Source organism: Octodon degus, unplaced genomic scaffold (genome assembly GCF_000260255.1).
Source record: "Octodon degus isolate 3935 unplaced genomic scaffold, OctDeg1.0 scaffold00090, whole genome shotgun sequence".
Lineage (NCBI taxonomy): Eukaryota > Metazoa > Chordata > Mammalia > Rodentia > Octodontidae > Octodon > Octodon degus.
In genome coordinates, this window is record NW_004524666.1 from 10,891,042 (window position 1) to 10,908,059 (window position 17,018).

Sequence of the window (17,018 nt, forward strand, 5' to 3'; positions counted from 1 at the left end):
TTTTCATTTAGCAAAAACACTATTTTCTATTTTCAACCACAGTTCTAAATACTTCCCAATAATCCTGTAAGTTTGTTATTCTCTCCATTTTACAGATGAATAAACTGAAGCACAGAGTGGCTAAGAAATTTTCCTAACAACATGTAGCCCAGAGTTGCACCTAGTAATTTTTCTCTACAATCTGTGCCAACCATGCTGCCTTTGTAATCGTCTTGTCTACTGTGCTACGTTGTCTCATAAAAAGTTTCAACGATGATTGTGAAAAGACATGAGCTTTCTAAATTCTTTGTGGTACAGGGGACTGAACCTAGAGCCTCATACATACTAGGCAGGCACTTTAACTGAGATACATTCGCCAACAAGACATGAGTTTTCACTTGCTCTTCTTATCCATGTCATATCCCTTAATGGTTACAACTGATTAAAGTAATTAACAACAGCACCTAAATACTAGTGCCGCCTGTCCCCAGTATTCAGAAGCCTATCCCAAAAGATGCTGAAAAATGTTATGTATTACTGTTACAAAAAAGTATCACTGGTTTTTTTTTTTTAGTATTTTAAAAAATCTTTTATTTATGTACTTGGTACAGGGTCTCACTACACAGCTTGGACTCATAGTGATCCTCCTGTCTCAGTCTCCCCAGGGCTGGGATTACAGGTGCATGTCTGCATGGTGGCTGGCAAAGCATGTGATAATGGGAATCAAACTTGGGACCCTGCATTTGCCAGGCAGGCACTTAGACAACTGAGCTATCTCAAAATATTTACTGTCCTTGAATCTTACAACTTTAATATTTTCATTAAAATTTATCAACATCTGAGACACTTTTACTGAAGTCATAACCTCTCCAAGGTGGTCTTATGATTAATTTTGCATTTTGCCTTTCAGCCTCCCAAAGTAGATGTTACTTTCTTCTGGTCAGACTTGCAGGGAACATTCAAGACAAATTCATTAAAAATCTACAGTTATAGAGAAAATACACCTTTGAAATGTGCTCTAGAAAGTAATTTTGGCATCAATACTACTCTCCCTCTTTAGAGAAAATTAAGCCATTGGCAATAGCCTTCAGAATTCATGTAATTTTTTTTAGTCTGATATTCAAATTAAAATCAACAATTAATTAACCTCAGAGGCTTGTGCTCTCCCCTGCCTTTTTGCTCTTGCTGCTTTTGCTGTTTTCTGCTGCCTTGAAGTGCTGCTCCTGCGCCATGCCACCCTGCTTTGGAGCCTGCTGATTATGGGTTGAAACCTCTACAAACTGCAAACTAAATAAACCTTTCCCTCTTTAATTTGGGTGTCCAGTATTTTGTCTCAGCAATGAGAGAATGAAGACAGAGTTCCTTTCCTTCTTGTCCTTCTTTACCAGTCAAGACAAAAAACAGAACCAGACACACAGAATATTATGAAAGTAATCATCAAAGAAATGTTATGCATCAACTAAAGATAATAAAGACTGTCTCATAATCCAAGAAAATACAATAGGATGCTGGATGAAAGAAGCATAATAAAAATACATACATTGTATTTTTTTTTAGCATTTCCTTAAATGGTATATTTTATTTCCAGACGAAAAATTCTTACTTAAATCACTTTCACAAATCCTTATGTATACTTATGGTTTAATAAATGCATTTTCTTTTTTTTAATTTTTTTTCAAAATTTTATTGATAAACATATGAGACAATTTCAAATTTCAAATGAGACAGTTTCAAATCAAATCGGAAGTACAGTTTCAACAAATAATACACTGCATATATTCTTCTTAGTGGTTAATTGCTGTACAAGATGCGGACTTGAGATCCTATTTACAAACACCATTAGAACAAATCATTCTATTCATTAAGAGAATGCAACTATATATCTATCCTAACCACTTTGAATACACAGATACAAAATGGACATTCATCGGTATACCCCATTTTTCCTAAGTTCCATTATTGAATATTATAGGTGTATAAACTCAGCAAAATATTCTAAAAGAGTCCAGTAGCCCATAATAGCATTGGGTCTTCTGTTTAACTGGCAATGTCAGAAATTATTGACCTGAGTCCCCCACAGCTCAACATAACAACATGGCTTTAGTTCCTATATTTCGTCTTCATACTTTTCTACTGGATGGTTAAGACCAAGGTAAAGCAGGACCTATGCAACAAGAGTTGTAGCTTTTGGGTCTGAGAAGGTCAGTGAAATGCCCTCAGGATTTATCCTGAGATCCAGTACCTCAGATTGTAGAACTTTTGTCAGTGCTGCCACATACATTGTATTTTTAAATTGCATGAATAAAGTTATATTTTAAAAGACCTATTTACAAAAATGACTGAAAATGGGGGGGGGGGAATAACCCCCTCAGCAAATGTACTAACATCATATATATGAGTGGAACTGGGAAATTTTACTTTTCTTGATTTTAAAATTTTTCTATAATGGAGTTATGCCACCTAATTTAATATTAAAAGTGATCTAGGACAATGGTGCTTTTTCAAGATTTTGTCTCTATCTACTTTATAATTTGCTCTGTATTTCCATAAAACAGAACTCTACATACCTGGCACACGAGAGATCATCTGACACAAGTCAACACTTAAGGCAGCAGCTCTTTGTAAGAGATAGCCCCAGGAATGCATCTGAATCTCATAGCCTAGCAGAATATCAGGATCATACCTAAGAAATGAAAGAAAACATTATGCAAAGACTGCATGTTTGGATCTTTAACAAGAAGAATTGTTTCTTCATGATAAAAAAAATAATTGTTTGCAGGTGGTAAAGGGATGATACAATGGTACTTCCAGAAGGAATGGGTGGACACAGTACTTGATTTAAATCATTTTGTAAAGTGAATATAGTTTTACTAAGATTGTATTTTTTGATATGATTTGGGAAAGAAGTTGGTAGAAATTATGAGTGAGAGTTTGATTGCTATTATGAGTAAGGAAGGGTGAAGCATGAGGGCATATGTAGATATAGTATTTGGTAAAAGATCTAGTCATTCTGCCATTTTTCCTTCTAACCCTAGCAGTTTGATAGTCCTTACATATTTTAATGCTGAGAAATAAAATGAAAGCACCCTTTTTTCTTAATTTTAGAATCATTTGATTCTTACATAAAGGCCAAGTAATGTACAAGTTTGTCCTCTCAACTCAAGAGATACATGTCTCAATCTAATGGCAAATTGAAGTACCAATAGTATGAAGTTAATGCGGCGAAGGTAAGAATTAGCAGCTAAGAGAAAATGTGCTCACTGTGGTCACAATTATGCTAGTACGGCTGTAATGACGACCTGTACCTAACTCAAAAAGAGCCTCTGTGTAGCTCCTCTTCAAGCCTCCAGGTTGTAAAGAAATGTTTGGCTATCGTATGAGGGAAAATAAACATGGAGATTTACTTCAAAGGAAAAATTATGTGGGAAAGAGAATAACTGATCACAGTGACAAGTTTTGAGAACAGAAGATAGTAGTTTTTTCAAGAACTTCAATTTTTTTTTTTTTTTGTGGTACCAGGGATTGAACTCAGGACTTTGTGCTTGCCTTGAAGGTGCTTATTCTACTGAGCTATTTCCCCTGCCCTAGTCTGATTTTTGTGTTCTGTATAAATACTCTAAGGTAAAGTGAACAATCACCAAAATAAATTAATTTGGATTCTATGTAACAATTCCTGTGGGATATAGTTTGCCCAAATTATATCAATATCCTGAGCATCAACCACTGCCTAAAGCATTAGATCACACTAATTTACTACTATAAGCCACTTATGGCTACTCCCTTATGCGATTCTTTGGTATAACAACAGACCATGAACAAATCACCAAGCCTAAATTTCAGAAAATAGTTTGCTAGTATTTTATCGAACTTCCATAAAGGAGATACTGAATAAGCTTTAGCTTTGACTTGGTCAAGAAAAATCATTATGCCATGAAAGTGTTTTATTTTTAATTCTAAAGTATTTAAGTGACTAATACAAATGAACCTAGGTATAAATCTCTGCAAAAACATCCTATTTTATTTATTCTTTACTGAAGGCCCTGTGGAAGTAATTAAATAATGTCAATTTTAATGTGCCATGATCAGCTCATGATCTAGTTATACTAGACTTGCAGAGTAGCCCTGAACATTAAGAGGAAAAAGTAATGTAAATATTATGTGCTTTTCTCTTTACAAACAGAGCTATACTTTCTAGGAAAACGGCTTGCTTTAATAAATAATTATTGGTTAATAAAACAATCAAATGGATCTTCTCACCAACCTACATAAAAGTGTTTTCTTGTAGAGAATGCTACACGGCTGGTAATTCTGGAAAAAAGAGCAAGACTGTAGTATGATCACAGAGGAGCAGGGAAAAGTGAAACAATAAACAACAATGAAGTGAATACCTAGAAAAGCAGCCCAGACTAGTTGAGAAAAAAGAATCCCAACATGCTTCCTGCTTAGTTTTCTAATACAACACTCTCATTAGGGAAAAGATGAAAAACCTCTACATCAGTGCATCTTCCTGTAAGACTGTGTAACAGCTACATTTGAGAAATTAGGACGTAAGTATCAAGTGGCTCTAAGGGCCATTAGGCATGGGAAATATGAAGGTTTCCCACACATATATTAAAGAACCAATCCACCTGGCTGCTTAATGGTAAAAGCCTGTGCTATATCCTCAGCTCTTTCTTTAGATATTATATGTATGTATGTATTTAGTACAGGGTCTACAGGGTCTCACTACACAGATCGGACTCATAGTGATCCTCCTTATTTTATTTTGAGACAAAGTCTCACTAAGTCACTCAGACAAGACTCAAACTTGTGATTCTCCTGCTTCAGCCTCCCAGTGTGCTGTGATTACAGGCATGTGACACAGTGCCCAAGTTTGACTTTTATTTTAGCACTAAAGAAAAAACATCCTAAAATTCAACCAAGAAGTTATACATAGAGCAAATATTTTTCTGTCTCTGGCTCATTCATCTTATAAACTGAATATTGCTTGCCTTGTCTCTTATCTAATGGAAATGGTGATGGTGGTAGGAGATTGAATACAAAATCTTTCTTTTTTAAAATTTTTTTCCATTATTTTATTGAGAAACAAATAGCAATGAGACAGTTTCAAACCAAATTGGTAGGACAGATTCAATAATTAACACATTGCATACATTCTTCCTAGTGGTTAATTGCTGTACAAGATGCGGACATGATATCCTATTTACAATCACTATTAGAACAAATCCCTCTGTTCATTAAGAGAATGTAACTATATATCTATCCTAACCATTTTGAATACATGGATAAAAAATGGACATTCATCTGTATCCCCTTTTTTTGTTAAGTTCCATTATTTGAATATTATAGGTGTGTTAACTCAGCAAAATATTCTAAGAGTCCAGCAGTCCATAATAGTATTGGGTCTTCTGCTTCACTGGCAATGTCAGAAATTGTTGACCTGAGTCCCCTACAGCTCAACAAAACAGCATGGCTTTACTTCTGAATACAAAATCTTTCTAAAGATAATTCTCTACTTTTGAAGGCCACAGAAAAAGTTTGGTTTCTCTTTCATACCACTATCTATTATATCTGAAATAGCATGAAAAAACTAGACAAAGAAAGGCTTTAAAAAAATCAGAAAATACAAGATAATACCTTTTTATTATATTTGTAATTTCTTGAAAAAGTGCCTTCTCATCAGCAGCATATGTAACTTCTAATCCTGTTACTCCAGATCTGATAAGTAATGGAGTCTGATATCTGATATCTAAGAAATAAGCAAAATGTTGGCTAAATATATTATACACTGTAATGCAACATTATAAAAAAGTAACAACCCTTTTGAGTGAACATACTCTCTTCAGATCATATAAATCTGGTTTCTCTTCAGATTGTATAAATCTTTCACCTTTTACTTTTGAGTGAAAGTGTGCTACTGATATATTTTAAATTAAGAACATATTCTCCACAGTAAAAATACTATTTTCTTGAAAAATTTCTTAAAATGTTTTCATATTTGATATGATTAAAAATTCAAATTTCATATTTTTAGTTATTCTCTGAAAAAAGCCTATGTTCACAAAATTCCACAAACAATGATATATCACCTACAAAAAAATTGCATTACTTTATTTCTATGTTCAGTTTTTGTAGTGGAAAGAACTTTGCTTAACAGAATGTTTTAATCACAGGTATACAGAAAATGTTCAACAACCCCTCTTTTCTAAGGAAGCCAGGGGAAGACCACAAACAGGTCCTGCTTTTCATTATATATTTCCATGATACAGGCCTTCCCACCATAGCTGAATTCAAACAAACAAATCACATCAATTATCCTGAAAAGCTCATGAGGAAATCATGACTGATGTATGATCACGGCTAGTATGATCCATTTCAAGAACAACAATGATTAAACTTAAAGTGTTTATACAGCTTTGTTCTGTGCTCAGACTTCTTTCTAGGTAAACTGAGTTTACTTGTCATGGTCGCCATTTAAAACTGCAAAGAAATGCACTTTATACAGTGCTGATTTAGTATACCTATTGAAGAAACTGAACCAAATTATATGTATTTTGAAAGACACAAAAAAGTTTTAAAAAATCTTTTAAAAACTCTTATAAAGTGACTAAAAATAGTAACTGAATCTCCTAAAGCTAAGAGAAATTCTATATTTGCAGCAAAATATCTGCATATGAAAACTTAAAGTCTGCCTAAGCCTACATATTGTATTCTCATTTATTTGATACAGGGTCTTGCTATGCAGTTCAGACTCACAGTGATCTTCCTGACACAGCCTCCCCAGCACTGGGATTACAGGTGTGCACCACCACACCCAGTTTCTGGATTCTCTATGAATAGTATAAAATAATATTTAGATCAAATTACATATGGTAATTAGAAACTGTCTCACCATCTTCATATTGCATTGCTTTTTATTCTCGAGGATGAAGGACTGAACCTAAGGCCTTGCACATGGTAGATAAGTGCTCTACCACCCCAACCCATTTCTGATTTTTGACAATATATCAAGTAAAAATAATGAATCAAGAACAAAGTTGCCTATAGCTTTCTATTCCTACCTCAGTAAACATTTTAGAAAGGAGAGCAAGACAAAATTCTCCTTATTAAAAGAATCATCCTAGAGTAGACAGCTATATCCTTAATAAAAATGAACAATACCTTGACCAGAAATTGTCTTTTCTTTATCAATTACTATTACACCTGTGAGTTCTGTTTTTTCTGTATCTGGCAGTGGAGTGTCAGATGAGATGCAGTAGAAAAGAGCACAGATTGGATCAAACTCAGGATCTGGCTCTAAGTCCCGTCTAGTTCGAGCATGTAACTCCACACTTATTAGGGTAAGATTTTGTATCTGTGAAAGAAAAAGAAAATTTTGAGATATCATACTCAAAGAAATATTCTTCACTAAGACTCTAAGGAGATATGTGTATGCTAAAACAGAAAAGAAAAAAATGGCCATAAAAGACAGAGTCATAATTTACCATGTTGAAGATTAAAACTGATGATTTTTACTACAAAATTTGATTATCAATACACATTTTTATTTTAAAAATCTTTGCAGTAATTCCTCAATGACAATTGATTTTTTAAAATTTATTTTTATTAGAACATGTTTGCAGTACATCCTGATTAATTTATTGTAGGGACTTGGTACAGGTACATAATACAAATTTTTTTTAATCTGCTAGCCCTCCCCTTCCTCTCTTTTCCCTTCAGCTCTTGATCCCCCTTCCATTTGCAAAAGGTCTATTTTCATTTATTCATTTTTTAAATAAAATTCTATCCCCTTTCTTCTCATACCTACCTCCATCTCTTGTTCTATCCATTCAAGAAAAAGTAAGGATAAAGAGATACCATATGATACCTAAGCTTGTATGTATGTATGTTTGACTTAGTATCACGGTCTCAAGGTATACCTGTTTACTGATGAAATCCTCTACTTCATCTTTTTCTTTTTTGGTGGAACCAGGGATTGAACTCAGGCCCTTGAGCTTGTCAGGGAAGTGCTTATTCCACCAAGCCATCACCCCAGCCCCCTACCTCATCTTCTTCTAAAGCAGAGTAGTACTTATTATGTACACTTACCACATACTCTTTTCTGTTTTTTTTTTAAAATGTATTTGGTGCAGGGTCTGATTATGCAGCTCAGACTCATGGTGATCCTCCTGCTTTCAGCCTCCCCAGCACTGAGATTACAGGTGTACACCACTAAGCCTGAACTCTGGCAGGCTCAGCCCACCTTGGGGCAGGGCTGGAGTGGCATGTGGTGCTGGGGATCAAACAGCAGTCCCTGTGCTTGCCTAAGCTTGCCTAGCAGGCACTTTAGTCCGCTGAGCTAGCTCGCCAGCCCCGACTACATTTTCCTTATCTGTTCATTGTTGATGGGCATTTAGGCCATTTCCAAGATTTAGTTATAAACTGTGTTACTGTAAAGAATGGAAGTGCATTCTCAATGACAACTCTTAAAACTACAATATTTAAAGTTTATGTACTGCCTCTCAATTTCTGCTTAAGAAAGCAAATGACTAGACCAAGTGATTCTACATTAAAATCACTGTTACTTTTTTACTTTTACAGTTTCTATAGTGTACCTGTACCTTAAGCTAAAGAAGAAAGATTTTTCCATTTCAAGTTTCTATTTATTAATTTGCCATCACTTAAGGACAATTTAAATTTAAGATCCTCTATGTGTATCAGACAGATCTTTTAAAATATTTTTTCTTAGAAAAAATACTATGATATCAAGTACCATATTTCACCCATGTACATTTTCTTTTAATTTTTATTTTTTAAAGAGAATACAAAACAGAAAAATTACAAATGATACAGAATTTCACTAAACAAAATATGAATTTCAGTGTTTGTTGTATTGCGTAATGTTGTCTTCAAATTAGCTGTTCATATTCAAGTACATTTTCTTTGACAGATAATAAACTTGCTTTCCACATGAATATTACTATGTTACTCTAAATCTCTCAACTGCAATTCTTAGTTTTCTAAAATTGAGAGATGGACACAGTGGCATGCAAAGAGACATACAAACTATAGGCATACTCATAGCCTTTGGAGAAGGGAACTAGTACTGTAAGACAGAAGGAAAGCTTAATTTTCATTATAAATCTTTTACCCTAATTGAATTTTTACCAGGTATAGGTAATACTCCATGTGTTCATTAGAGTTGTTACTAAACACTTTATAAAACAAAGAACATTAATTATGTATATAATGTTACAAGGCATAAAGCAATAAAAAACCAGATGTCCACAAATTAATTACTTTCCTCAGAAATAGACTCTTGTACTGGCAAGATAGCTCTGCAGACTAGGCGCCTACCTAGGCAAGCACAGGAACCCGATGTTTCATCCCCAGCACCACATGCTGCACCAGCCCCAGCCCTGGGCACACTGAGCCAGCCACTGAGACCAGGTGTGGTGGTGCACACCTGTAATCCCAGTGCTGGGGAGGCTGCGACATGAGGATCACTGCAAGTCCAAGCTACATAATGAGACCCTGTACCAAATACATTAAAAAAAAAAAAGAAGAAGAAGAAGAAGAAAGAAAAGAAATAGACTCTCATTTCTATTTTTAAAAAGACTACAACTTTTTAAAAAGTGAAATGTGGGGCCAAGGGGAAAAAACCTTTTAATTTTACTTATTTTCATGGTCCTGGGGATACAACACATGCTAGGCAATCATTCTCAACAATGAACTACGTACCAGCTTCCTTTAACAATCAGCTCACACTATTTTAACACAAAATTTTAAAATGGGAACCCTCTCCCTCAAACTTAAGTCAACAAAACAAAACAACCAGTTTAATTAAAAAAGAATAAAAATATAGAAAGACTCCAGAGAAAAGACAATTTTAGATCAATGAGTCTTGATTTCATTACTAGATAATTTCATACTCCAAAAGCCTTTCTACTGAACCACATAAAATGCATGATTACTTTGATGTATATTACTTTATGCAAACACAGAACACAGAGATGACCACAGAAATTTATTGAGTAACTAGTAAAAGGTAGGTGAAAAGGGGGAACAAAAATCCTTTCGTTAAATACTGAGTATCAATGTATAGAAGGAAGAGGAGGACAAGTTAATGAATTTCAGAGAGACGAGCATAATAAAGATCTTGGGGACTTATGTCCTGTTTTGGCCAGCAGGTGGCCATTACAATTTCTGAGATGAGAGGAGAATGTTCTCAGCAACCCACCAGACATCCTGAGTGATTACAACTTTAAGAGGAATCAAGCTTCTAAAATGGGGTTGCAAAGAGCAAATTAATGAATATAAATAACAAATATAAAGAAATTTGTATTTTTCAAATAAAAAGACCAACTAAATAATAAGACTAACAAGTCTTTGTTAAGGTCTATCAATTTGCTTTAAGAAATGTTTTAAACATTTAAACATATTACTATGTTAAGTATTCCTTTAATTTTTAATTTTGTGTGTGTTTGACGTACATTGAGCTCAGCCCATAACTTTTCCTGGCTTTAGGAGTTAAAACAGGATAAGGTCCAAAAATGAACTAAATAACTGCTGTTGAATGAAAAGAAAATGCATAAATAAAGAAGTGAGATTATAATTCTAAAAAAAAAAATCGCAATTTACTAACTCTCTGCCTTAAGACATAAAACTATATAAACTCACATCATCCAACAGAAATAAAACAAAAGCCACATGTGTTTAAAAAGTTCTAATAGCCACAATGAAAAAAGTAAAAATGGGTTAAATTATTTTTAAAACATTTATCGGGGCCGGGGAGATGGCTCAGTAGAATAAGCACTTGCCTGGCAAACATAAGGGCCTGAGTTCAATCCCCAGTTCCACAAAAAAAAAAAAAAAAAAAAAATCTTTATTTGGTACAGGTTGAGACTCGCTTATTCAAAATGTTTAGATCCCAAAGCATTTTGGATTTTATGACATTTGCATGTACGTAATGAGGCATCTTGGGGATGTAGCTAAAGTTTAAAAACGAATTCATTTACTATGAAATACACACATCTTATACAGCTAGGCTGAAGGTAATTTTAAAAAGTACTTTCAGTGAATAAACAATCTGACTATAGCTCATCTCATGAGGACAGAGGTGAAGTTTTCCAGATGTGGAATTGTATCAGTACTCAGTTTCAGGTTTTGGAGTTTTAGATTAAGGATATTTAACTTGCACATCTAAGACATTATTCTTTCAATATGTAACCAATATAAAAATTATGAGTAAGACACTTTACATTCTTTTATCCAATAAGTCTTAAAATCAGTATACACTTTATAGCACTCAATGTGGATGCTGAATTTTCTATGGAAATACTTGATCCACATTTACAATTCATAAAATTCATAGTTGAGAAAAGTTTCAAATACCTAGATTATACCAAAAGACTTTAAAAATATTTTCAATAAATGAGCACAGTATCAAATTTTATACCTAAATTAAGTAAAATTAAATAAAAGTTAAAAATTCAGTTCCTCAATTATATAGGCCCAATTAAAAGTTCTCAAGAGCCACTTTGCTAGTAGGTACTACAATGAAAGCACAACATAAACTATGAAAACGCTCTCTGATGTGTACTTTGCTTTGTTTTCTGTAATACAGATAAATTTTATAGTACTCATCCACATATTCTTTCCAATCCATACTACCATGTACATTTTTATGAAAGTGTCCTAGTCTTTAGGAAATAGTTTGTACTGTGAAAGTAAGTAGAGATTATTATTTAGTGATTATCTGAATAAGTGAATTCATTGTTTTGGTTTTTTAAAATGTATTTGGTACAGGGTCTCACTAAGCTCAGATGCGTAGTGATACTCCTGTTTTCAGCCTCCCAAAGTTGGGATTACAGGCACATGACACCACAACCAATCTTAAATGCTGCCTCAGCACACCCCAGGGATGGGGCTAGCATGGCACACCAAGGAACAAACCCAGATCCCTGTGTCTGCCTAAACAGGTGTTTTAATCTGTTGAGCTGTCTGGCCTGGCCCGTCCTCTTTTGACTTCTAATTTACTGAGCAAAACAAATAGAAATACCGGTAAATATCATATTTGAGATGCGACATACCATTCTACTGTGATGATCTCAAATAAAATATACGTTTTCCAATGTATAATTCTAATATTTAAAAATTTTCCTTGTTTTAGCTCTCATAAATTTCAGTTACTAGATCTATCAAAGTTGTGAAACCAATTGCAGCAACTCAAGCAATGGCTTAAAGGTTTTTCTATACATTATATAAAGTAAAATAAAAAGAACAAAATAAAGACTTACAAAGATAGAATTAAAAGTATCTTGTTTTCATTAAAAATTTTCCATACTTGTTTTATAGAATAAAACCTAATAAACACAGTATGTGTGTCATTGTCACAGTTTTACCTCATGTAAAGCTTTTGCCTCCTGTAAGTTTTGTATGCTGACTTTGAAACCATAAGTATTGTTTAGAGATGGTCCATCAATCTGAGAAGTTTCTTTCTTTGGGGTATTTACAGCTGCAAACTGATTCTATTAAAAAAATTGCCAGAAAAAGATAAATGAGCAATCATTTTTTTTTCTTTTCACTGTTTCTCACTTACATAATATGCTTTTAATAATAAAGTATATAAATCTCTTTACATCTAGGAAAAAAACTTTATTAGTAGGATAAATGTAGAAATATCTCACACAATCTGTAAGCATGCCATAATTTGATCTTTGTGCTTATAAGCCCCAAATGTCAAAAATAGTAAACTTGTAGAAGGCTGACATGGATATTTATTTTTTCTTGGAAACAATATAAACAAATAGTATATTTATAACAATATTGACTGGTCTATCAAAGATTTGAAATTCTAAATTTGTATTTTACTCTAATACTATTGGTATCAGAAAGACAAATTAAAGAAAACATTTTAAGTAATTTTCAAACATTTAGAAAAAAAGAATTTTTCTATTCCTTTAAATATGTTTTGTTTTCTAAATCCATTGACTGTTTTTCCCAAAATGTTGATTTGATTTATATTTATAACCCTCTGGGGTAATTATTCTTAGTACATATAGTTTGTAAAATGTAGGCTTAAAACGTATAATTTAAAATATAAATATTAAATACATCTTACAAAACTATCAACATTTATGGGAAGTGGTCAATATGAAAGTGATTTTCATCATGTACGTTGAAGGACACACAAATATTGCACTTTTTTCACAAGATCATATATAAGTACCATATTTTTTGTATCTGATAAAGACAGTCAGTAGTAAATAATGTTGTTCTTCTTTGCTACTTATTAAAGTAAATTGAAAAAATTTAAGTTATTATTTGAGAAAAAAGTAATAAACCAAGAAAAAGGATATGTATCTTGGTGGGATCAAAAATCACTTACTTGAGCTCTGCTGTCATTGGATTGTTCTGATTTTGCCAGTAATCAGTTAATGTATTTGTATCCTCATAATCCACATTTTGGCTATCATATTCACTTTCTCTGTAATATTTGTATTTACATATAAGAATCTCTTAGATCCCAACAACAACAAAAAAAACTAAAAAAAATAGGCAATTTCTTGTTGTCTCAAAGATATGTAAATAATGATGAAAAATATAACTAATAAAAAATTTTACATTGAGACAATGTTATCAACTGAAATCTAAAAATAAGATTGGACTGCCACTGATCTGTAAATATGTTTAGTATAGTTACCTTTGTTTGTGTAGTTAACAGTACTCTTCTAAGAGTGTCAGTATTACTTCCTTTCTTATTATTCAACTTCTGGGTTTTTGGTTCTGTAAAAGAAATTTTATTTTGAATGTATACATTAAAATTACCTGTAACTGTTTTAAAATAATCTCCTGTTTTAAATAGTTAAGCACCATTTCTGAGCATTATCCTAGAAATTCCTCCAAAGATTTTGTGATTTAAAAGATTTCATAATTTAAAAATAAAACTAATTCAAAATCCTTATGTCCATCAAAAAAAAACTTTAAAATTTTGTACTTTTTATTAAGTTTATTGGTACAATTTAGATATGATCATAATCATGCGAGAATTTGTACCTGCATATGTCTTGACTCTTCTTTGAAAATTCTGTATTTTTCAGTAAAAACACTTAAGCTTTACTGAGTTTTATGCCTCAGACATTATGTGTGGGACTCATTCAATCTATTCCCTTATTTATCAAATATATATAAGGAAAAGACACAGTCTACAGAGAGAATCAGAAATTCACCGTGTCTATAGAAAATAAAATTTTAGTATGTCCCTTATCTGTGAAGTGTATGTTTCTAGACCCTCAGTGGATTCTTGAGACCTTGATTAGTACTGAACCCTACACAGTATACACTATGTTTCTCTCTTATACATACATAAACTATGATAAATCTCAATTTATAAGTCAGGCATAGGGAAGGGATCAACAATATAGCTATTAGTTAAAATAGAGCAATTCCAAATACTGCAATAAAAGCTGTGGGAATGTGGTTGTTTTTGTGTGTCACTTTTGTTACTCTTCACCTTCTTGGTTAAAGCAAGCATTTTATAGTGTCTTCTTGGTTTCTATGAATTGCCAGCAGCACTACTCCTACACCCTTTGGGGTCACTATCAAATAAAATAAGTATTACTTGAACCTTGTGAAGATTTCAGTTCCATAATACCTATAACTGTAGATCTGATAACTAAAATAGTTACTGACTAATGAGAAGGCAGCAAATGTAATAGTGAAGACACACAGGGGAAAGGGAAGATTCACATCCCAGAAGAGAGAATGTTCACCATGCCACACAGAATGGTGCACAATTTAAAATGTATGAATTGCTTGTTTCTAGAACTTTCCATTTATTAATTTCAGACTGCATTCATCTGTGGGTAACTGAAATTGCTGAAAATGAAACTATGGGTAAAGGGAAGTTATAACTGGGTAAGTATAACAAGGGAATAAAACTGATAATTTTTATTTAGGATAAAGCTTTAAAAAGAAATTTAAAAAGTAACAATTAACTAGGAATAGCTGAGATCGTCCTTAAATATCAAGCAAAAGAAATGGAAATTACTAAAAGTAGGTCTGAAGACTAATTAAATCCAAGTAAAAGATGATGACAACTCAGCCTAATTTTGTGGTGGTAGAGGTATAATGAAGTAAACTCATTTGGGGTATAGAGGAAACAAGTGATAGGATGTGGTATGGACTGGAAAACACTTGAGTGGTTATTGAAGCAATCAAGTGGATTTTAAAAATAAATTGTTTTTCATTTGTGTAGCTGATTGATAGATAGTATTATTACTCATTGGGACAGGAATGAAAGAAGACCAGATGGGTTTCTATGTATGAGCAGGTGTAAGTGTGGTAAGTGTGGTTTGCGTTGAGGGTGCTGGTGAGTTAGTGGTGAATATGCGTAATGAAACTGAGAATTCCTTTTTAAAATAGTGATTGTTTACTTCTGACTATTCAAGTGGAAATGCCAAATGGGGAAGTGGATAATGTTCTTCAGCTTAAAAGACAATTTTTAAAAGAAGTGCAAATATAAATTTTTGAATTAACAGTGAATCCTGTAGACAGGAATTAGAAAATACAAGGAAAAACAGAATAAAGAAGACTTAAAGTTCAGCTTCAATAAACACCGACATTTAGGTAATGACAGAGAATAGTCAAGTGTAAGTTTCAAATGAAAGCTAGCAGGCAGAAACAGGAAAGTAAAAGAAAAGCAGAAAAGAGAAGCTTTAAAAAGATGTGGTTAGCAGAACAATGACTGGTTAGAAAGCATGTGATAATAAAATTAACTTCATCTGTTAACTTTATATTTATTTATTTATTTATTTATTTATTTTTCTGGCTCACTCAGCCCACCCGGGGGAGTGGGGGCTGGTGCAGCTTGTGGTGCTGGGGATCAAACAAAACCCCTGTGCTTTGCTTAAAGCTTGCCTAAGCAGGTGCTTTAGAACCTTGAACTATCTCACCAGCCCCTTTATCTTATTTTTTTTCTTTTTCCTAAAAATATTTTTATTGAGAAACAAATAGCAATGAGCCAGTTTCACAACCGACTACCAGTACATTTTCAATAATTAATACATTGCATATTGTTGTCTTAGTGGTTATTCGTTGTACAAGATGCAGACCTGATATCCTGTCTCAAACACTATTAGAACCCTCTCTATTCATTGAATTAAGAGACCCTTTATCTGTTATCTTTAGCTTTATATAGTTTATCATGAGTCTTTAGAAAAATTATAATAGTGAAATGGGGATAGAAGTTAGGTGAATTGAAAAATGAATAGAAAGTGTATGTCTTATGTCTAGACATCCCTTCCGAGTTTCTTGTGATCACAGGCTGGGTTTTGTGCGGGTGGCTGGATCTGTAGGATGAGATGCTCAGACTGATTCACAGTACAATGTTAGGATTAAAGGTATGAGTATTATCAGTGCAGGTAGCCTGGATAAAATCTAAGGAACAAAAAGAGGGCTACTGACGTTGTTTGTTACTGCCTGCTTGCTACTTCACTGCTTTGCTGCCTTCTGTCTGCCATAATATTTCTCCTCTGTGATGCCCCTCTGCCTTGAAGCCAGTTCAATATGGACTGAAACGACTACAAATTGAACTACAATAAGCCTTCCCTTCTTTAAGTTTAGGTGTTGGGCATTTTGTCTTAGTATCAAGCAAAGTATCTAAGACAGGATATAAACTAAGGAAACTGTCAAGTTAGAAAAATTTGTTAAGAAATTTGGCTTTGAAGGGGAGAAAACATATATACTGGCTGGAGATATAAGGTCAAATTTTTTTTTTTATTTTGGTTCTATTTTAAAAAGTGAAAGAAGGGCCAGAGAGATGGCTCAGTAGAATAAGTGCTTCCCTGGCAAGCACAAGGGCCCAAGTTCAATCCCCAGTTCTGCAAACAAACAAAAAAAAAAGTGAAAGAAATTTGGATATATGTAAAAAAGCCAATGGGGGGGCTGGAGAGATGGCTCAGTGGTCTAAAGCACCTATTTGGAACTAGCTTGGCAAAGCATCAGGGACCGCGGTTCAATCCCCCAGCACCACATGCCAGCCAGCCCCGCCCCCTGGT

The 17,018-nt window shown here is 33.5% G+C and overlaps 1 protein-coding gene across 5 annotated transcripts in view; it reads right to left on the bottom strand.

Moving 5' to 3' along the window:
* Positions 1-17,018, bottom strand: part of Rev3l (REV3 like, DNA directed polymerase zeta catalytic subunit) — a 183,028-nt gene that overhangs the window by 40,436 nt on the left and 125,574 nt on the right. For all 5 annotated transcript variants that reach the window (XM_004637502.3, XM_023722299.1, XM_023722300.1 and 2 more), the window contains exons 15-19: positions 13,664-13,746; positions 12,363-12,488; positions 7,141-7,333; positions 5,617-5,728; positions 2,547-2,662 (exon numbers count right to left, since the gene is read on the bottom strand). In XM_004637502.3, coding sequence (XP_004637559.1) covers positions 2,547-2,662; positions 5,617-5,728; positions 7,141-7,333; positions 12,363-12,488; positions 13,664-13,746 — 630 coding nt within the window. The remainder of the gene's footprint in view (positions 1-2,546; positions 2,663-5,616; positions 5,729-7,140; positions 7,334-12,362; positions 12,489-13,663; positions 13,747-17,018) is intronic.